General features: G+C 35.5%; 1 protein-coding gene across 1 annotated transcript in view; it reads left to right on the top strand.

Annotated features, from left to right (window-relative positions):
- Positions 1–424: 424 nt before the first annotated feature.
- Positions 425–24258, top strand: part of dlg2 (discs, large homolog 2 (Drosophila)) — a gene marked incomplete at its 5' end in the record, with an annotated part of 395575 nt that continues 371741 nt past the window's right edge. The window contains 3 exon segments of the mRNA NM_001443107.1: positions 425–470; positions 6359–6516; positions 18202–18267. Coding sequence (NP_001430036.1) covers positions 6436–6516; positions 18202–18267 — 147 coding nt within the window.

Genomic DNA, 24258 nt, shown 5'->3' on the forward strand with positions numbered 1-24258 from the left:
GGGGTTCTGTCCTCATACTCTCAGCACTGCGACCCGAGTTCAACTGTCTTAAACACTCTCCCAGCTGCCCCGGTTCAGACTACACACACACACACACCATTATTTGCCACCTGCTCTCTTCTTGCATGCGTGTGTATTAGAGACACTTTGTCACAGTTAGGCTCTTAGAGGTGAACAAGGGGCATGTTTGAGTGCACTAAACAGCTTTAAACACCTCAGAAGACAAAGCATCTGAAATAATGATCAGCTGTATTCTCTCTGCGGGTGTGTGTGTGTGTCTGTGATGGTGTAAGGTCATTGTCTGAATTGTAGGGAACAGGAGGCCTGTGCAAGGATTAAGCTGGCTGCTCACATGCTGCTAGATCAGGCATCTGGCATTACACACACACACGCACACAATACTTCTCGCTGTTTCACTGATGACACTTTGCCCAACATGTCAGTGGAGAACAGAGGACTTTTGCCGCTCTGTAAGTTTTTTCAAAATTTTGCTGCTGCTTTGAAATATTTTTGACGTTATCGTGTTTTTCTTGGTGTACAATTTGTTTGAAACTAATATTCCTGTTTAATCATTTTTTGAGATTGTGAATGCACGGTTTCTCATGCATTTCTTATTGAAAGGCTGGATTTACATATATTTTTGTTTGCACTTCATAGGCAGACATGAGTAGATCATTTTAAAGTCAGTTTTTTTGGATTTGCAGTAACTCAAATGCTTGAATAAACTGCGTTATTGACAACTTTCAAACTTACTTCCTTCTGAAATGCTGGACCAGGCAGGCATCTGTAGGAGGAATAACAAATGGAGTCTTGATATTGGGCTTTATTCGCATGTAAATGAATTCATTCTCTCTTTAAGATGGAATAGACTGCAGGCTTCTGTTTGAAGGATGCTTCTTTTGTTAGGTGAAAAATGCTTGTTTTGTACTGCTTTGGCAATGTTATATTGTCTCCCGAGCAGCTTTACATGCATTACCGCAAGCCAAAGGCTCACACTGGTTTTGTTGACCAATGCAGTCTTTGGTTGTCAAGTACAGGGAGCTGATTGGTTGTTTTTATTCTTACAAACAAAATACTTGTCTGTTTGTTTATTTTCATTTAACTAGTTAATTATTGATTCTGTTTAATTTGCACTTCACTTAATCAGTCGTGCACAATGACAACCACTTTTTAATTGCATATATTCAGTGTTTCATGAATATTATGCCAAACTGCAAGTGTTTTGAAATTTTTCGTTATGTATAGCGTGTCACCATTTTTTATTGTAGGTTTGCATACTTGCACACTGGAAAAATTATTCAGAGATGTTTTCTTGGATTTATTATTATTATTTTTTTTACGTTAAGTGGTTGTAAACAATTTATTTGTGTTGAATTTAAACAAAAGGCAAATTAAGTTAAACATTATTAAACTTTGTTTAAATTTAACACATATAAATTGTTTGCAACAGTTCTGCATGCAACACTTTTTTCAGTGCAGGTTTGCAATATTTTCATTATATAATCCCTGTCAGATCTTATAGTAACATTTACAGAAAGCAAGATATTTTTCTCCACTTTTAGCATAATCTTTAACTATTCTAATTTTATGGCATTGTTTTTTACTCAGAAATTGGAATAATGTGTTGTGTCAGTAGGCTCACGCTTTAGACAGCCTTGCAAACAACTACAGGACACAGGGTAGATTCTGCTCTTCTTCTTGGCTCTGTGGCTGTTCAACAAGATGCAACAAGTTTCGTTTAAGCTGTGGTCAATCATGGCTCGTTATGATGTATATATTATTACGTTTTATTTTCTCGGCTGAGTATTTAAAAATGGCATTTTCTTTGTTTTCATTCTCCTGCTTGTCCATGAGATAGTGATGTATCTCTTTAAATCAATAACGTTAATAAAAGTGTACTGAACCATACCACTCAGTGGAAACAGGGTATCAACAGCCAGTCGCTACTGTTAAACTATTGCAATCTAGTATTTATACTAGTCTATAGTTCTATTCTATTATAGTTTATAATAGATCCCATATATATGTATTTACTATGGTATGTTAAGCACCCTCCCCACCTGCCTTCTGCGTCCCACAAAATGTTACATTCTAGCACTTGTGCATGAGATATTTTTTATTATAATTTTTTTATGAAGATAAATGTTTTTTTCTATTTTAATGAAATGTCATCTAGTGCTGGGTACATTTCATCCGCACAATCCATATGGGCATTTCAAACACAGAATGTTCTTTTCTTTTTATCTCCTCTCTCAAAGCATAAGCTTAGTTCATTCCAAGGCAGGATCTTTAGCATTTACTACAGCATATGGTGGCTGGATTCACAGCAGAGCTGCTGACTTTTACCCACCATGCATTGTGGCTTAACATAACTGTTGCTTTTAAATCTGTGTCGTTCGGAATCAAAGAGCAGAGCTCTCCAGATGGTCTCTGCAGTGTGATTGTGCTCTAGTTTTATTATTTGTCTGTCTCTGACGTCTCTGTTAGCAGCTCTTGAGGCACACGGGAAGATGGTTAACCCACAATACAGTTTGCAACGTCTCCGACCTTATTGAGGATCACTTATTATGATCAATTTTGTGTCTTCATTGAAAATGTGGTATAAAGCACTGTATACACTCACCGGCCACTTTATTAGGTACACCTCACTAGTACCTGATTAGACCCCCTTTTGCCTTCAGAACTGCCTTAATCCTTCATGGCATAGATTCAACAAGGACCTGGACATATTCCTCAGAGATTTTGGTCCATATTGACATGATGGCATCATGCAGTTGCTGCTGATTTGTCGGCTGCACATCCATGATGCGAATCTCCCATTCCACTACATCCCAAAGGTGCTCTCTTGGATTGAGATCTGGTGACTGTGGAGGCCATTTGAGTACAGTGAACTCATTGTCATGTTCAAGAAACCAGTCTGAGACTATTTGCGCTTCATGACATGGCACATTATTCTGCTGGAAGTAGCCATCAGAAAATGGGTACACTGTGGTCATAAAGGGATGGACAGGGTCAGCAACAATACTCAGCTGGGGCGTTGACATGATGATCAATTGGTACTAATGGGCCCAAAGTGTGCTAAGAAAACATCCCCCACTCAATTACACCATCACCACCAGCCTGAACCGTTGATTAAAGGCAGGATAGATTCATGCTTTCATGTTATTGATGCCAAATTCTGACCCTACCATCCGAACGTTACAGCAGAAATCGAGACTCATCGGACCAGGCAACGTTTTTCCAATCTTCTGTTGTCCAATTTTAGTGAGCCTGTGCAAATTATAGGCTTGATTTCCTGTTCTTAGCTGACAGGAGTGGCTATTTGCGTTTGATTATTTGAACGAGTGCTTATTTGAGTTACTGTTGCCTTTCTATCATCTTGAACCAGTCTGGCCATTCTCTGGCATTAACAAGGCATTTGCGCCCACAGAACTGCTGCACACTTAATATTTTATATTTTTCAGACCATTCTCTGTAAATTCTAGAGATGGTTGTGCGTGAAACTCCCAGTAGATCAGCAGTTTCTGAAATACTCCGACCAGCTTGTCTGGCACCAACAACCATGCCACATTCAAAGCCTCTTAAATCACCTTACTTCCCCATTATGATTATTGATTTGAGCTGCAGTAGATCGTCTTGACCATGTCTACATGGCTTGAGGTGCTTACATGTAATTGGCTGGTCAGAAATTTGCATTAACGAGCAGTTGGACAGGTGTACCTAATAAAGTGGCCGGTGAGTGTATAAAATATGAATGTAGGATAGCAGAGCATGGATGCTCCAGATCTGTTTGCTGTGATGGCCACTTGAGTTTAGTGAGATGTTCTGAAATCAGTTTTAGAGGATTTGAGCTTTTGTGATACGGAGCTTTAACCTGCTGAAAGTAGCCATCAGAAGATACACTCTGTACACTGTGGCCATAAATGCATGGACATAGTCAACAGCTCAGCCTTGGTGGTTAAATGATGCTCAATTGGTACTTAGGGACTCATTGTGCCAAGAAAATATCCCTCACACCATTGTTACTTCTCCATCAGCATGAACCATTGATTCAAGGCAGGATGGATCCATGTTTACGTGTTGTTTATGCCAAATTGTGACCTCACGGCCGCCTGCCCCACAACACACACAAACAATTTTTAAACATGCTAGTCTTAATACTACTTTAACACATTTTGCAAATACCCCAGTGGTCAGTTTAAAGTGCATTTTAAGGATTAACTACGGTAGGTTAGAGGTTAACTAGGTAAGTTAGGTTAATTAGGCAAGTCACAACCTAATGTTACCTAATAAAGTGGCTGGGGAGTGTATATTAGTATATAGTAGTAGCAGCAACAATAAAAAAAATAAAAATTCAATAAATAAAAACATTTTCTTAATATCTGAAATCCTATTCAATGTCTGAAATTATTTTAAGATTTTCTAACTTTAGTATTATACACATTAAGTAATTGAAATATTTGGTAACACTTACATTTAAATATGAACTAGTGGTTTATTACATGCCTACTATAAAGATATTGGCTGTTAATTTTTACTTAAAGGACATATCCTGCATAATCTTATTCTACATCTTCAATTCAATTCAACTGTTTATTGTCATGTGCACAGTAAGGAAACACGTCTCCCTGTACAATGAGATTCTTACTTTGCCGTCCACAGTGAAGTCAAACACACAACATACACATAAATACACATATATACACAGAGGTGACTGAAGTATGATTATAAAATGTAAGTATATAAATATCTATGAAAGTAAACAATATGTAAACCTGATTTGAGTAATGAAACAGATGTAAACAATGTACAGTGTTTTTTTTTTATTTTTATTTTTTTATTTTTATTTTTTTTATTGTGCTTATTATGCAAAAAGTGCCTTGTGCAATTGGCTTATGTGCAAAAAAAAAAAAAAAAATAGTGCAAAATCAATCCTACCTAATGTAATACCTGAACTGAACTACTACCTTAATAACTATTAATAAGCTGCAAATTATTTAATGTTAATAGTTAATGATTTATTAATAGTAAGAATTGTGCCTTAAAATAAAGCGACCATAAATAGTAAAGTTGTAGATCGCCAAAATTTTGCCCCTTTTACAAGATGTAAAATAAGTGTTTGGTGTCTCCAGAATGCGTTTCCGTAGATCCTGATTTAACATTAGAAACAAAAAAGGGACTTGATGATGTCTTTATACCACTTTAATATGGCTGTTCACACACTGTACTACACACACGTCTGTCTAAACAGCTTACAAAGGTTGATTTTGCATGACAGGTGGCTTTTAACATATTAGGGATAATTTAACTGTTCTTAGTCAACAAATGGGCTCACTCTGTGGTTAATTACAGCACCAAAACTGCCAACTGACTTCCATTTTGGCATTCAGTGTGTTTATTCAAGGTGGTGTGATTGTCTGTGATGACATCTTGAAAAACATGGCTGCTATAAGCCAGTGAAGTTTGAGAAGCATGGATGAGATGGGGTTGATGAAGGTCATTTGAAACAAACTCACTCGGCCTGATTGTCTGTTTACGAAAGTCATGTATCATTTCATACACGTATTCTCATATCATATATTAGATCTCCTCATTCTGAACATTGCCTCTTGAACTCCTGCAATAAATAAAACTTACTTAAAAGTACTTTTTTGTTCTAGTCCTAGATTTGTTTTCTCAACGGATTCAACAAATCTATTGTTATACAAACATCTAAATGAGTAATATTAAAAAAATAAAGTCAGAAAAATGTATTTGTGCAGGTATTTGCCACAGAACAAAATACAGCAATGTAGGTTAGTACACACAACATATGATTGTAAAGAAGTACACAAACCTGTGGAAAGTTCTTGGTCTTGGATGCCATAACTAATGTTAAAATGTTTCTACACATCTTATAGTTATGTAAACAACTATTTAGAATAATTGTTGCACATGTATGGAAATTACTGGAAACCTCAACATATTTCCCCCTTCATAATTTGACTTGGAATCTGTTTGACTAAGCTAACTAGAAATTTGTCTAATCACACGTTTTGAGCCAGAAACACAAATTAATCTGTACCATGGCTGGCGCTCAAATCTCCAGCTTTTTTTGAGATACAAGCATGTGTTTGCCTGCTCTCTATCAATCTCATTTTTTCATACTGCGCTGGATTCATTTAGATGCCAGGGATTCAATCTAATAAATTGCCTCCGTTTAATTTGATATGCTGCCAGCTAGAGATTATGTTTGTTTTTAATCCAAAAGCCCATTTAGACAAAGGCTGGTGTGGAAACTACAAGTGAGTTCGAGTAGGTATTAAAAAGACATTATGTTCCTCTCTCTCTCTCTCTCTCTCTCGCTCTCTCTGTGTAGATATTCAGGAGTTTTATGAAGTGACCCTGCTGAACTCTCAGAAGAGCTGTGAGCAGAAGCTGGTAGAGGTGAATCACATGGCTGAGCAGTGGGAACACACTGCCACCAACTCAACATCACCCACAGAGGGTCCGCAGCCAGCCTCCACACCGCCAGAGGTGAGACATCAACTGGGCAAAATGCTTGCTTTTGTAGTCAGTTTTCAGTACTGCAGGGAGAAAAAAACTCAATGTAAGAGTTTTTTTTTCTTTTAAAGCAATTTTAAAAAAAATTTTTTTTTTAGCCATTCCATTTCTATAAAACATTTATTTATTTTTACATTTTTTAGTATAAGAATAATCAATGTTTTAGTGTATATATATATATATATATATATATATATATATATATATATATATATATATATATATATATATATATATATATATATATATATATATATATATTTGGACTACTACTACACTTCAATTATGAAAATAAAAGTCTACATAAATCGAATGAGCAGCTATTTTCTTAAATTGTATCACTTCAAAATATGAAATACAATGGTCTAACTTTAGCATTGAGTGAAGTCTCGGCTGGGTCAGTTGGCATTTCTGTGTGGAGTTTGCATGTTCTCCCCTCTATTGGCGTGGATTTCCTCCGGGTGCTCCGGTTTTCCCCACAGTGCAAAGACTTGCACTATAGGTGAATTGGCTGAACTAAACTGACTGTAGTGTACACTACCTGACAAAAGTCTTGTCGTCCATCCCAGTTGTACGAGCAAAACATAATGACTTCTAGTTGATCATTTGGAAAAGTGGCAGAAGGTAAGTTTTTCCAATGAATTATCTGTTGAACTGCATCTTAATCATCATAAATACTGCAGAAGGCTTATTGGAACCCGCAATGACCCAAGATTCTCAGAGCAATCAGTCAAGATTGGTGAATGAAAAATCATGGTTTTAGGTTACATTTATTATGAGGGCATGCAAGAGATCTGCAGAGTGGATAGCAACATCAACAGCACGAGGTATCAAGACATTTAAACAGCCCATTACATTACAAACCATAGGCGAGGTTCAGGATAGCACTTCAGGATAGCACGCCTCATACTTCAGCCTCCACATCAAAGTTCCTGAAAACTAAGAAGATCAAGCAGGGCTCGAAATTATGCACCCGAAAATTAATCTATGCTAATAACTAATCCTCATAATATTTGTGCGACTGCATATAATGGTTGTAGTGCGACCTGTTTTGATCTATTTTCTAAAAACGTGCTGAATCGCTTTTCTCTGCCACTATATTGGTTCATATTAGCTGTCAATCACTCAAAGTGTTCGGCTGTTAGATGACAGGGAGGGAGCAGACTAAACATTTAAACCGACACAAACTGAAACCAAAACTTTTACAGAGTGATAGAAGTGAGACTTTTCTTACTTTCTTTTGTCTATTCTTTCTTGAGATGTATATTATATTTCTATTTAGTTACTAATGACTGTTTTGCAGCTTTCAGCTTCAAATTTAATGATTTATTATAATCTTTAGTTTGTTTTGTAGCAGTAAAATTATTTATTAAATTGACATGTATGTAAACAAACAGCAGTACAAAATAAATATTTCTTACTACAATGCTTTATTTTTGTTTGATGCAAACCATAATTTTATTTTTCATAAAGAAACAGACTTTTTACAGCAGATAACTCGCTGTATATGATAATGAGAAATGTAATTCATTGTTAGTATTATTGGGGCGAAGCAGTGGCGCAGTAGGTAGGGCTGTTGCCTCACAGCAAGAAGGTCACTGGGTCGCTGGTTCGATCCTCTGCTCAGTTGGCGTTTCTGTGTGGAGTTTGCATGTTCTTCCTGCGTTCGCATGGGTTTCCTACGGGTGCTCCGGTTTCCCACTCAGTCCAGAGACATGCGCTACAGGTGAATTGGGTAGGTCAAATTGTCCGTAGTGTATGAGTGCTTGTGGATGTTTCGCTGAGATGGGAAGGGCTGGAACGGCAATCGCTGCGTAAAAATGTGCTGGATAAGTTGGGGGTTCGTTCCACTGTGGCGATCCCAGATTAATAAAGGGACTAAGCTGACAAATGAATGAATGTTACTATTATTGTCATTTTCGTCATCTGTTTCTTGTTTTTGTTAGTCCTAATTGATGTTGTTTTAAGATGCAATAAATCCCTTCAAATACAATTTGCATCTTTGCTCATTCATTTTTGGTAGGTGCTCCTAAATCTTTTTTGGTGCTCCTAAATATTTGATGTTAGTAAGTAGAAAAGTTAATTTCGAGCCCTGTGAAGGTGCTCCAGGATTGGCCAGCCCATTTACCAGATATGACATTTATTGAGCATGTCTGAGGTAAGATGGAGGAGGGGTTGAAGATCAATCCAAATTATCATCATGAACTCTGGGAGTCCTGCAAGAATGTGTTCTTTGCCATTCCAGATGACTTTATTAAGATATTTGAGTCATTGCAGACATGTATGGATGCAGTCCTTCAAGCTCATGGGAGCTTTTTGTCTTCTCCATGACTTTACATTCTATACTGTACATTATTTCTGTTAAGTAACAAGACTTTAGACTAAGCAAGGTCAGACCTTACTGTCCTAATTAAATAATTAAAAATCAAGACATGCAATCTTGAGGCCCTGGCCTTTCATGTCAGCCATATCTGATCCCAAATGATCAACTAGAAGTCAATTTATTATGTGTTGTTCCTAAAACTTGCATAATAAACAAGACTTTTGTCAGGTAGTGTATGAATGTGTGTGAATGTATGGTTGTTTCCTAATATTGGGTTGCGGCTGGAAGGGCATATGCTGTGTACAACATATGCTGGAATAGTTGGCGGTTCATTCCGCTGTAACCACCCCTGATAAATAAGGAACTAATCTAAAGAAAAGATTAACAAATGAATGAACTTTAGCATTCATGCAGTTCTGAAAACGTATCCTGACACAAAACAGTAGACAGCATCAATAAAAATGTCAGCAGGACTACATGCGAGACTGCTGTTGTGTGAACCACTCTGCTATGTCACAGTTTGGTTGGTCTCAAAATTACTGAGATTTAGTTACTGATAAATGTAAATAAATTTTACAGATCAACAACAGTCATATATTATTTTCTTAAAGCAATGCAGCAATAAAAAAGACATGGTATCAACTTTTTTAAAAGACATTTAGTTCACCAACTATTTTACAGAATAATTTGAAAATGTGACAGTGTGCTTAAACGGGATATGTAAATTGAATAAACCAAATAAGCTGTATATGTGTGTGAATGAGTGTGTATGGATGTTTCCCAGTACTGTAGCAGCTGGAAGGGCACCTGCCACTGGATAAATTGGCGGTTCATTCCACTTTGGCCACCCCTGATAAATAAAGAAACTAGGCCGAAAAAAAAAAAGGATGAATAAATGATTTGCCCTTGTGCTTTGGCCACCCCTGATGAATAAAGGAACTAGGCGAAAAAAAAAGAAGGAATAAATGATTTGCCCTTGTGCTTTCCTCATCAAAAGCTACCGTACTACAAGAGGACTACATTTGCAAATGCGCCAATAATGGTTTGAGCAGGTTGTGGATTTTGGCTAATAATATTGCAAATAAAGTTCCATTTCTTACACTTACTGATCGTTTTGCCTCACAAGACCACGGTGTGTTATCAGGAGCCATGGCTTTTGATTTGGCCTTGTTTGCATGTGTTAAATTTTAGTCTAAATGCTTGTAACCATTCACTAAATCAATCACCAGTGACCACAAATTCAGCTAAAAATCTTCTTTTATGATCTACTGAAGCAAAAAAAAAAAAAAGTCACTCACTTACATCTTTTTTGGGTGAACTGTCGCTTTACAGTAATCTATAAGCTAGTATCTCAGAAACAATGACATGTGAGCAATGATTTTCTTGACATCACTCTGCACCTCAGCTTGTCATTTCTTGTTCTTGTCCAGTCAGATGCTCTCTAGAATATGAAGCTTTCCATAGCGGAAATCTGTCATTTCTTCATATTCATCAGTTTGTTGGACAGACCTATCTGGGGAGGGTTGTGTTTGTTTGGGTGTCAATTTCAAATATCAGCAGTGTTTCTCAGAAACCGCTTGCTGCATTGTAATAGAGGCCATGTCCCATGCTGCCACAGAGTACTCTGCCATGCCATGTCAAAACAGTCTGTGTTCTGGCAGAGCTAAAAACATATATTTTTGTTGTTGTTTATTTATTTATTTTTTTATCTTTTTGAAGTCGATTCCTTGTGTAGGCCAGTTGAAGGGAGGACAGTCCTCTTGGGGGAGGTATTTTTCTCAGCATAGAGACAGTGGACAAAAACTGCAGTCTCTCATCAAACAAGCCTCTGCCTTTTTATTTTGCTTTGCTGTTTTTGAGACAAAGTTGCAGTTGTTAACATACAGTAAAGCGAAAATATGAACGTTTCAAATTTGTTCTTGGAAATTTTTAAAAAGAAACATTAAAGTTCATATTGATTTATTTTCCCCAATCTTGATAAATCTAAATACTTGTCTGGATTTAAAAAAAAAATAAATTAGTTATAAAAAAGTGACCACGTGTTAGTCCTCTTACATTTCAAACAGCTGATTGTTGATTAATAACACACTGTGTGATGTGGTCTATATAATGCAGAACATCCCAAAAATTAAGATATTGGTGCAATATTTGTTTCATGATGTCATACAAGTAAAGATCTGTTTTTGCAAATGTGATATATGATATTTTATAAAATAGTTAAACAAATCAGAAGTTATTCTGTTAAAATTAAGACATATTTTGTCTATTGTTGCTTAGTTTTGCTATAAAACAATTGCGTTGCAGTTTATGAAGAGCTGTTTACTTTATTGCTGAATGAAATGGTAAATTAAAATAATTATTAGTAATAATTATAAAAATAATTACAATTTTGATGATGATAATAATAATAATAAATAACAACAACAACAATAATAATAATAATAATAATAATAATAATAATAGTAATAATAATGAAAGGGACCGTTTACCTAAAAATGAGAATTTGGTTTCCATTTAACTTACCTTTTGTGTTGTTTTAGACCTGTAAAATTATTTGTTATGCTGAACAAAAAAAATAAATAAATAAAAATAAATAAAATTAATAATAATAAATAAATAAATTAATTAATTAATTTATTAATAAATAAATAAATAAATAAAAATAAAATTATATATAAATATTAGGGATGTAACGATTCACTTGATGATACTAATCTCACAATTTAAAATACAATCATAATTTTTTTAACAAAATTATTTTAAACAAGAGCCCTTTCATTTTTTTTCTTAAATGCTCCACAATATATATATATATATATATATATATATATATATATATATATATATATATATATATATATATATATATATATATATATAACAATATAATTTTTTTTTTTTTTTGCAAAATATAATATATCTTCTGCCATAACTAAATTGCTATTTTAAAAAACTCCAAAAAAAAAAAAAAGAATAAACTAAAGAAGACACCTTAATATAAACGGACTAAAACTTGTTGTCTGTGCTAGGATTTTAGATTTGTAAAAAGAAATATCAGCTTGTCTTTTCTGTTTTCTGGCATAAGCTGAGGTCTTTTACAATTAACAATGTCTCCTTCTGATGAAACAACTCTTTCATTGGAGACTGAGATGGCAGGTGTGGAGAGAAAAGCTTTTCTTAAACTTTCCTAAAACTCCTGCTCCAGGGGACCGGGCACTAGCATAAAATACTGATTATAAAATTATTAATTATATAGTAGGATAGAGACAGGAGTTGAAGATGATTATGAAGGTGAATAAATAATATTACTTGTATAATTAATTATGTAAACATATAAGTGTGATACACTTAAGAAGAGAAACTCTTCAACATTAAAAAAATTCAATAATAATAAGCAAATTATTAAAATATGCATAATATATGCATTAGTGCATAAACTAATTTGAAAAGAAAAGTGTAAAAATAAACGAATACTGGTTCGTTATTACCTGGTTCTGTAACAGCACAGCTTTCTTTTTCTGTCTGAAAAAATATCTGCACAGTAGAGGCATCCCAAATTACATATACTTATGCACTATTCTACACCATATTGTAGTATAAATAGTGTAAGTATTGCATTCACACTGAAAACTCTCAAAATAATAAGAGCACTTTAACAGTTCAAAGAGTTGTAGTATTACAACTAACGGATACACATTATGGACTTACAGCAATGATTCTTCAATGACTTGTGAAACTATTCTTTATTCAGCAGCTCCCAGGATGATTGCAAACAAGTATGCTGATATTGATGCAAGTGATGTGGCCGGAGAGTGCAGGGCTCGGTTGAATGAAAGTCCTTAAGCAAAAAATCCCTCAGTTTAAGGTTAAGACAGAGTAGCCTTAGTAAAAATTAGTTTGCAAGGTGAGAGAAAAAAAAGATCAACTTAAGAAATTCAATGCTGCCATTAAGTATTTCCCCTTAGTCTTTAGTAGCCATTCCTCTTAAAACATTTTAGGGACCTAATCAGCTCCCTTGAACAAATGAGACTTAGAATGCAAGCATTCCCACCCAAATAAAAATTTCTAGATTAAAGACTCACAAGACTGTAGATAAATGATTTAATAAAACCATTTAATATATAAACTAATATACAGTTGAAGTCAGAATTATTAGCCCCCCTGAATTATTATGCCTCCGTTTATTTTTTTTCCCCAATTTCTGTTTGATGGAGAGAAGATTTTCCCAACACATTTTCAATCATAATAGTTTTAATAACTCTCTTCTAATAACTTATTTATTTTATCTGTCATGATGACAGTAAATAATATTTGACTTAATATTTTTTTCAAGACACTTCTATACAACTTAAAGTGACATTTAAAGGCTTAACAAAGTTAATTAGGTTAACTAGGCAGGTAAGGGTAATTAGGCAAGTCATTGTATAATGATGGTTTGTTCTGTGGTCTATTGGAAAAATATATAGCTTAAAAGGGGTAATAATTTAGTCCTTAAAATGGTGTTTAAAAAAAATTATTAAAACTGCTGATATTCTAGTCGTAATAAAACAAATAAGATTTTCTTCAGAAGAAAAAAAATATTATCAGACACACTGAAAAATTCCTTGCTCTGTCAAACATCATATGGGAAATATTTAAAAAATAAGAAAAAAATACGGGAAATATTTAAAAAAGAAAAAAAAATTGACTTCAACTGTCAAGATCGACTCGCTAAGGGAATGTTTTAACTCGTGCAATGGAAAGAAAGTGGCACAGATGATGTGTAACATTACTGCAGAGCTGTTTTAAGGCGAGCATTCGTGGTTCGTTACGATCTGTTTACGTAACTATACCAACTGCATCACCTGTCGCAGTATGTTGCCAGAAACTACGCTTAGAAAATAGGCACTTAGGTAAGGGTGACCGATTAGAAGTTTGTTGCAACGATCTTAATGAAATCCCTTACCAAGAGATTTTTCGCCCCTCAGGGACACTCTTAAGTTAAATTACTGAAGGACTTTTATGTAAGTGGCCACATGTGGCAATTGTAAATGAAGTCACTTACAGAGGAAGCACGATTGCCTAAGTATGAGAGTGCAAGCCTGAACGTGCAAGTGCAAATCTGCAGCCAGCCTATTGGAATTGTTACATCCCTAATATAGAAATGTATAGAGCTGCAAGAAATGGTCGGTCAATTTATTTAAATCCCTTTTCAGGAAACAAAAAGCATCATTGTAGTCAAATTTTACAATATACCACTGTTTATTCATTCATTCATTTTCTTGTCGGCTTAGTCCCTTCATTTTTAATCTGGGGTCACCACAGCGCTGTGAACTGCCAACTTATCCAGCTAGTTTTCACGCAGCGGATGCTCTTCCAGCCACAACCCATCTCTGGGAAACGATTTACAATTAAACAATTTAGCCTACCCAATTCACCTGTAACGCATGTCTTTGGACTGTGGGGGAAACCGGAACACCTGGAGGAAAACCACCTGAACACAGGGAGAACATGCAAACTCCACATAGAAATGCCAGCTGAGCCGAGGCTCGAACCAGCGACCTTCTTGCTGTGAGGCGACAGCACTATCTACTGTGCCACTGCTTCGCCCCGTACCATAATAATAATTAAACAGAATTACAAAAAGCAGAATAATAATAGAATGACAGTCCTACTGATGACATGTTAGGGCTTTTCAAAATGAATTAGTTAACCCTGGGTCATTATAAATCCTGGATAAGCCGAATCAATGGCTAACTTGTTTCATATTGTTCATTATGCTCTGTGGTTAATAATTAATCAAGTGTATTCATTTGCTGACATTTGACAGCTTTTCGCCCAATCGCTGCTTGTTTACTGCCTAAATATTAGGTACAGCGTTTCCATGAATATGAAGCACACAATTAAAACGATAATCCAGGGTTAAGAACACTGTAAAAAGCCAGATTGTTGAGATCAGTACAAGAGACATTTATCTTCCGCGGATTAAAATTCAGATTTCCATTTAATCTTAATGCCACTATTAATTTAATATTAATCTTTTTGTCTCTGGCTGTAAAAGCATGCTTACTGTCTGTTTGAGTTCTTGTCCATCATGAGATGAGCTGACGTAAAGCAGAAAGGCCTCTGACAGCATAATTAAATGGAATAAATGAAGTTGTAGATATGTGAAGAATACAAATGGCTCCACGGACTCCAGGCAGTCAGCTTTCTTTGTCCTGCTGGAGAATTCAGCAGTGCTTTTCAGGACTGCTGACACATCAGCGCTCACAAAAGCATAAAACATGCCAATCAAACACCTCCCGATAAAATGGTACACGCGTACTAGAGTCTATGTGATTAATGACTGCAATTTTCTGAGAAAGTGAGCTTATGTTGGACTGAAAAGAGCCTCAGATGAGATTCTTGTTGCTCAGGTTGCATAAAAAAATGCATAGCAGAAAGCGTGTTCTGTTTTCAATTACTGCATAACTTGTTTAAAATAAGCATATAATGTCACCATCTATTGCTGTGAGTTTTATTTATTTATTTTTTTCTGTAGTATTTTATCAAGTTGATGTGTATTATTGTACCATATGCATTTATGCAAGTTTAAGCTGCATTTTTTTGCATTCAGCCACTAGGGGGAAGCTCTGTGTGAGCTCTATGTCTTCTGAGACTGAAACACTGGAATCACGACTTGAGGATGTTTAAATTTGAAGAGATCCTTATTAGGCATTTAAAAGTCAATATGCTCATATTATGCGACTTTTTCAGCCAGTGCATCACACTTAATATCATGCTATTACTCTGAAGATCAGCTCATCAAAATCAACAGCTTACTTACTTAACTGATATTGTTTAAATAACAGCAAAGACTTTGGGTGCCTTGAAGTGCTAAATTTTACAGATCTCAATGAGGTATTTAAGATTAAATGGATAATTGAATACATTAAAAATAAAGAAGCTTTGTGTCATATCTTTCCGAATTTTATATTTTACTCTGTGGGTGGCATACATTTTCTTTTAAAATGTAACTTTTCCATTGATAAAATCACAATTAAATTGTCAAGTTTTCATAAGCAGGAACTTCTGGCTTGGCAGTTGGTCTATAAACATAATTTTAAACCTTATCGGTATGTTCTGTGGAATAATAAAGATCTCTTGTACAAAAGGAAATCTATATTAATTCAATCATGGTATGACAATGAAATATTTACAGTCAGGCAATTACTTGATGAACATGGATTGCTTTTCCCATACCCAGAATTCCTTAAACAATGTAAAGTTCCTGTAAAACCAAAAGACTATATGCTGTTATTTTTGATGTAATACAGAGTAAAGTTGTATCACTGTTGTGTTTTGCAACTATTAAATAGTTTTAAAAATCTAAATGAATGGGGAAATAAACATATTTCTGTCTTTGTGTATCAAAACCACCTGGGTCTCCACTTTTGCTATGGCCTCTTTTGGCTTTAACAAACTCATCTTTTAGGTTTTTCCAAACTTTTTTCTCTTTTCACCGTTGTTGCAATTTCTAGTCAAGAATTATTGGTCATTATAAAGACATCTGTACAGGCATACCTGTTTTAGACAAAATATCTTCAAAGTGATTTATTTTCAACTTAGATCAACTCGGAGCGGTGCTGCCCAAACTGTTCGCTGGAGTCTCAAAAAATAAAGTGCGCTTCACCAGCCGAAATCATGCTGCGCACACCCAAAGCAAACCTACAAAAGACATACAAAATGTGCAGGGCGGGGTGCCCACATATCAGAATTGAGAATCACTGCCATAATGAGAGAACATAATATTTTGCTTGGTGTTTTGGAAGATACTAGTGTTCAGTTTTAAGTGCAATTGACCCTTCACAAAGCCCCGTCCTCCTTAGTTACCGTTGCTACGCCTGTCAAGCTTTCGTGCCTGGCACGTCTATTACAATGTGCCGATGTCAGACATTCCCAGGGATATAATTAGTCAGTTTTGGCAAACTAGTGAGAAATCCGAGAAAGCCAGACAAAGAAAGAACTGCAGTATGCATTACAGGGGTATATTCAAGACATAATAGGCAACCGATTAGAAAATAACTTGATGAAATTAAGGCTAGGATGGCCTAGACGCCTCATACACTGACCATTCAACAGCTTAGTTCATGCACAGCACGAGAGGTGAAATTGTAAAAAAATCTGTTAATAACTAATTAAACCGTGACTTCTCTTTTTTTTTTTATTCAAAAAGCCTGAAAGATTATTGATGTGCAATGAAATATAGCTTTAACCAACAAGATTTATGCCGAATATTAGCATCATTTACCCATAACAATGTACAGTACAAATAACTGTCAGTATGTTTGTGTACGATTTATCCAGTTTCTATTCTAATTTGCAGTTAAGTTGAATAAATAAATAAATTGAAATGCAAATCAAAGTATAAATAGCAAAAGTGAGCAAATAGATTTTCCCTTCCAGCTAATATTAATTCGACACCAAATAAAAAGCAGAAAAAGCTGACACTAACCCAGTAAAACATCCTCACCAATGGCTAAATCTCCAAAAGACTGACGAACACATTGGTGAATTGTAGCTCTGACATGGACACGAGGCTTATAAATGACTGAAAAACAGCTGCGGGTGAAGTATATTGATCGCAAGTGCTCATATTGGGATCACATCACGGTTTTTTTCTGTTGATATGTAATTTCAAATATTCGTAGCTTAAAACAGATGGAAATATGACTGCTATTGTATGACTACTATGACGAAGGCTTAAACAGAGCAGTATCGAGTAAAAAAAAAGAGAAAAAGACAGCTGGGAAACATAACCTGCTTTGTATTTTTGTAGGAAAAACAGTTTAGATCTTTTTACTGTAAGAGCTGTGAATTATTGCCGTCTAGCACTGAATATGTCCGGAATATCGAAACAAAACAAAACTCTGCTCCTTTAGCACCCCACACAGAGCTTGATTCACGCTGGCATTCCTCCCCTTGGGTTTTAGGTTTTGAAAGAGGAAAAAGTTACACCACCCAGTCCAAACTTTAAGGAGACCGGGTTTTAGATTTGCACAATACATATGCACAACGCTTTGGCTTGTTTCCCTCGCTCGAAAGGTGGACATTGCTAAGCCACGATTGGTGGGTGGCAGTTTTTGGGTGTGGCTTAGCGAAGGGTCAAGCTTAATTTGGTTCATTAGCTAATAGCTAGTTTTAGACATTAGTTATTGGACATCAGGGATTTGTTCTGTAGATATTTGAAAAGTAAATAAAGGGGCTGATAATATTGAATATTCATTGTCCACTTTCCCACTTTCTCCAGAAGAAAAATCATTTTGTCTTCAACTGTGCACGTTATAAAGTGTTTTTTTTTTTTTTCTTGTCCTCAGTTGAAAGAGGACAGCCGGATGGAGCTGACAGTAAAAGAGCCTGCTGTAGGATGCGCCAATACAGAGGTGAGAAACCCTAAACACACACACACACACACACACACAATCTCTCTCTCTTCCCACATTCTGCTCAGTTTTCTGACAGATGCAGATAGTCATATGGCATTGTTGACATGTTGGTATGCATGACTAATTCAGCCAAAGAGGTTTTTCCTCCGGATAATTTATGTCCATTTGAAGGGGGACCTCAGACTGTTGACAAGTGCTACATTGATTAGAGTTTTGAGAAGGGTTCTACATGACACTTCAGTCAATAATCAGAATCAAAATATAGAGCGCATTTTTTGAGTGCTTGAGTGTTTTTATTTTCTATACTTATTTATTGTTTGTTTTACTGTTTAATTTCCATATTTCCTGTCAGTTTTTCTTAAAACAGTATTATTTTAGCACTGAATTACTACTTTTTTTTGTTTTTTTTAGGTTAATTTTATTTTAATAATGTTTATGTATTGTTATATTATTTGTATATTTTATTTGAATATTTTTTTATTCTAATGTAAAATCTAATTTAATTTTAATATCAAAAACATTTTTTCATCTATATGATATTTTTTATATTTATCTGAAAAAAGGTGCGAGGCAGTGGCGCAGTAGGTAGTGCTGTTGCCTCACAGTAAGAAGGTCGCTGGGTCGCTGGTTCAAACCTTGGCTCAGTTGGGATTTCTGTGTGGAGTTTGCATGTTCTTTCGCGTGGGTTTCCCCCACAGTCCATAGACATGCGGTACAGGTGAAATGGGTAGGCTAAACTGTCTGTAGTGTGTGTGTGTGTGTGTGTGTGTGTCTGTGTGTGTGTGTGTGGATGTTTCCCAGAGATTGGTTGTGGCTGGAAGGGCATTCGATGCGTAAAAACTTGCTGGATAAGTTGGCAGTTCATTCTGCTGTGGCGACCCCAGATTAATAAAGGGACTAATCCGACAAGAAAATGAATGAATGAATGAATGAAAAAAGGTGGGAAAAGTAAAAATTGTCAAACAATATCATATTGCATTCATGATTGTCAAATAATATTAAAATTCCTACCGAACATTATGTAAATTAGTTTTTGCAATATGAAATATGTCATATTTGAAAATTTGACACTGCAAATCCATTTTATGCTGTCCCCAAACCTTCCCACACGTTTGACTGTCTCATTATTTTGAAAAGTCCACCTGGACTCCCTCATTCAGTCATTTAGTGCATTCAGGGTAATTTGTTGAGAAATAAATGAGAGAGAGAGAGAGCTTGTTGCAGTATTTAACGCAGGTATTGAAGTTATCTATGCAGCAGAGCTGATCAGTGACAGCGGTATTCATGTGAGACTTGTCCTCTCTTAGAAAGCGCTTTCTTAATTACCTCTACACTGAGTGGCAAGGGAACTCCACGCTCCATTGGGACTTTAAATATAACAGAAAAGGCCTTTATAAGTAAGATATGCTTTCACCTCATTTAAACATCTGCCTTTTTAAAGACACCTGAGACAACAATTGAACATCTGGCATTTTTGCATTAATTTAGACTTTTATACAAATAAAATGATCTTTGCAGTGAAAGTTGGCTTAAAATCAAATTTAAAACCACATTATATAAGCATTCATTCATTCGTTCATTCTTTACCTTGATTACAGTCCTCATCCATCATGCTGGTTAGCAGTATCCAGCTGAGAAGTGTAGTTTGCATATAATCGGTTATTTCGACATTACATTCAGTCTGTAATCTTTGTATTTCACTCAGTGAAATGCATGAAACTAATGGAATATGACAGAGATCATGTGTTAAAGTGAAACAGAGTGGAATTAATAAATCACTGAAAACTGGCTACGAGTCACTGCTCTCTCTCTGCTATCTCTGATGCAATCAGCCTGTTTTTTGTTATTATTTTAGTGTTGTTTTGGGCTGATTGTTGAAATGTATTCACTTACTGGATCATTGGACTGAACATTTTTCCAGAGTTTTGCAGTTTAAAGGGATTTTTTTTAACCAGGTTAGATGGATTTCTTGGGGGTTTGCACGAGCTGTGTAGAAGTGCAGTGTAATAATATAGACCAGTGCTTCTCTTACATAAACTTTGCTTGGGCGGGGAATTTATTTTTTGGACATTTTGTGAAATTCTTATTTGTTTACTATTATAATCATTCTTTAACACTTTTTCTTTTGTACCCGTCCAATATAACTAAACATTCCTGATCGATTAAGTAGTGGAAAATTTTCTCTTGTTTTGTTCTGTGCACGAGACCTGTCAGCACTTCCACAGACACTGCTATAGCTTTGCACACTCACAGATATGTGCCTTTTTGGGACCTAAAAAGTTTGTCGGGCCCAGGTTTCTAAATATCCTAAAATGTCTAGGAGTTAACTTTTGCTTTCGCTTTCTAAAGCTTGTATGTGTCTGACAGCGCGCACAGCCGTGAGACCGAGAAGAAAAAGTAAAAATAATATATTCTCTAATCTAAATGACTCAGAAACATTTTACTATATACTCGGAGAAGACGAAATGACTGGTCTAAACTGGCTGAAAATGTACATTATTAGTGGTTAATCAAAGCATTTGCCTTATTAAAATAATTTACAAGTTTTAATCTTGTAATTATGATATTTTTTAGCGATATTGTCTGTTTTTATTCTCTTTTCGGTCATTTATTTCTCTTTTGCTTATTTTATTCATTTGATGATGTTAATATATTAAGTAGGCTATTTTTATATACTTGTCTGAAATGCTTTGGCAATGGAATTGGCTTTGACCTTGAAAGCAAGAGGAGCAAATTTTACCTGTCAGTTGGTGCACATGGCTCCTGGATAGCAAAAAAGTGAGAGAATTTGTGATTTTTTTTTTTTTTAACTTTAACCCATTGAAAAGAAACAGTGTATAACAGTGTGATAAAATATTGTTAAAATTAAATTATGTTTTGTTTGTTGCATATAGGCAACTATTAATGTGATGTGGATAAATGGTGTGTTTCAATCCGGCTCCCATCCGGCTGTACATTCTCTGGAATTACTGCCTTGGTCACACTTTATTTTAGTGGCCCATTTGTTGAACTTAAGTTACATTGCATCTACATGTCCACTAATTCTCATTAGATTGCAAGTAGACTGTTAGGTTGGGGTTGGGGTAAGGGTTAGTGTAAGTTGATATGTACGTAAAGATTCTTATAGTCAGTTAAATGTCTGTTGAAGGAGCAGTATCAACAGATATGAAGCTCACAGTCTACTAATACTCAAATAGACCATCAAAACAAAGTGTTACCACTAGGCATGAGCTGGTTTAAAATTCTGACGGTATGATAACCTTGGATAAAAATGTCACGCTTTCATGGTTTCACGGTATTGTGATTACAGCTGTAAAATATATTCATTTTAAATGTTTGGGTAAAAAAAGAATTCCCCTTTGAACACAATATGTTTTATTTTGAGAAGCATTTAAATATTTTAGAACAGTAAACTTGTCCAGCTAATTAATTAATATAAATAATTGAATTTATTAATTTTAAAAACATAGACTTATTTACAATTTATAAAAAGCATCTTTGGATATATTTTCTGCTGAAGATACTGTTGTCTTAAAAAATTAAAACGGTGAATAAAAAATCTTACACATACCTTAGGAAGGGTATAGCAGAAAATATTGGAGGTTTTAAAACATTGACTTTTCCAAACCACGGTATACCTTGAAAGCAGTTATCGTCCCATGCCTAGTTACCACTTACTTTACCTACACTATAAAAAAAACTATTTTGTGAAAGATATTGTCACAATGAAATAAACTTTCTCATCCTGTAAAGTAATATTTTGGTCTTTCCGCCCAGCCCCAATAGAGGTTTATTCTACCAAATGTTGTTTCTTAACCCTTCTGAAGTCAGAACATTGTTATTGAGTTGTCTAAAACATTAATCTAAACTGGTCTGTAAACATGGCATATTTTTGGTATTTTAACAAATGACAATGTTATGCTCTAAATGACAAGTTTTATTTTATTTTTTTTATGTAAAATTAAATGTTGTCAGTACTTGGTAGAACAAAACAAAATGTAATTTTAGTAAAATGTAATTTTACTCAAACACATTTCAATAAATCATAAATAAAGATACACTGAGAATGTTCAAGTACTCTTTATAGCAGAAACATACTATAGAAAGCATATATCAATATTACAATAAAAGTATGTAATGCCATTGGTTTTCTAATAATATGTTTTTTTTATTTTGAGTATTTTAGAAAGTTAGCTTTGGAACTGGGATTTCACATGAGTCTAGTATTGGCATTTGCCTGCATTTTGTCTCTACCATTAGTGGGTGTTTTGGCTCAAAGATTGAACTGTGTTTGTGTGTGGAGCCTAATTTTGCCTGTTCACCAGTGCAGCTCTCATCTTGGGGGCGTGTTGATCTCCAGTAATTGCCACTACTGTCTAACTCCACCAGCTTGGATGCTCTCAGCATTTACACAGCAATAGGAAAACATTTGCTTCTATTCCAATGAAACATAGAGCAAGAAGGCATACAGAAATACCAAAAGGTATTGCAAAGCAAACCGATTTCATCCCAGGGTGCGTAAGAATGCTGACCTTGTGTCAATTTAAATTCAGACATGCTCTGTATTATCACAAGGCTCTAGTCGATCTGTGTTATTAGTGACCCAAATCTACTCAAGACCAAACCAAGGACTCTGAGACATCTGTGGTTTTTGTGTTTTTTTTTTTTTTGAAAAGAGGGCAGAGCCAATTATAGGCAGGCACAAAGACAAATCCAAATATAGCTGGGATAATACAGAAAGACTAGATTCGTGGAAGTCCAGACAGCAGGGTGGAGGTCGTAACGAGAGCTTTCACAATTTTTTTTTTCTGAATGAAAGTGGTGACTCCCTCTTTTGTTCCTCAACACCTGAGGTAATTTGCAGCACCTCATCCTACTCGTACATTCACACACTCTTGTGGCTCAATCAGATGTTACATGTGTGCACATGGTTAAGCAGCAGATGTGCTGTCTGTAAGCGTTTACAACTGCTCTGTGCCTCAGGTAATCAAACAGTCTTGCATGATACCCCTGTTCACTATAAAAATGCTGGGTTGTTTATATCCACTTTGAATTGAATATGGACAGACACAATCTTTGGTTACATTTTTCAAGTTTAAAGAGTAATTTTTAAAGTGTTGTAGTTAAGAGAGACAGTGATCAAGCCAATTTGGTGGATGGGGGTGATTCTCTTTTATGAGAAGTGCCATGGGATTTTTAAAGACCACAGAGGTAGGAACTCTGTTTAACGTCTCATCCGATAGACGATGCCCACTGACAGTTTGGTGTCCCCTTCAATTTTTCAGATTGATTGCAATTGACCTATCAGTGTAAGCTCACACTGCTTAGTTACTGTTCCTCACCCAAACGAATACACTAGTCAAGTTGCTAATGCCTAGTTCACACTAAAGGATTTTAAGCCTGATTTGTGCCCGATTTGGAAGTTAACGAGCTCGCCGACATATCGGGCTGTGATCGGGAAGAAATCTGCGGGTGCACGGCGCTCACCGCTCTTTATGTGTGAACTACTGAACAAAGCATCAACGAGGCTCGCTGACGCGTCGCCGACACCTCGCAGACGGAAATCCAACATTCAGCATGCTAAATATTCCAGAGCAGTCGGCCGACTCAACCCCACGTGTGGTCAGATGTAGTGACGAGCTGCAGCCAATGAGAGAGCATATCAGCATGAGCTGCGTGCCTGTGTGTTCAGGAGCTCAGCAGAAACATCTGTGATTGGTCAGAATGGGCATCGGTGCACTGGCTTCATTCTGCGTTAGCACAGACATGAGAGGAGGATATATTAACAGTGGAACTAGAATTCTGTAACTATTAGAATTACCATACTGCTCATTCTGACGGTTCTTATATGAAACGCCATATTGTCACAACATATTTACATTCAAAGCTATTATTGAGATATTAAAATTAAGCTTTGAATGTCTGGCATCATATTTAATGACACATTACCCTAAAAATATAATCTTTTTTTTGGTAATACAGCCAATA

Source organism: Danio rerio, chromosome 10, assembly GCF_052040795.2.
Source record: "Danio rerio strain M-AB ecotype USA chromosome 10, GRCz13ab, whole genome shotgun sequence".
Taxonomy (NCBI): Eukaryota; Metazoa; Chordata; class Actinopteri; order Cypriniformes; family Danionidae; genus Danio; species Danio rerio.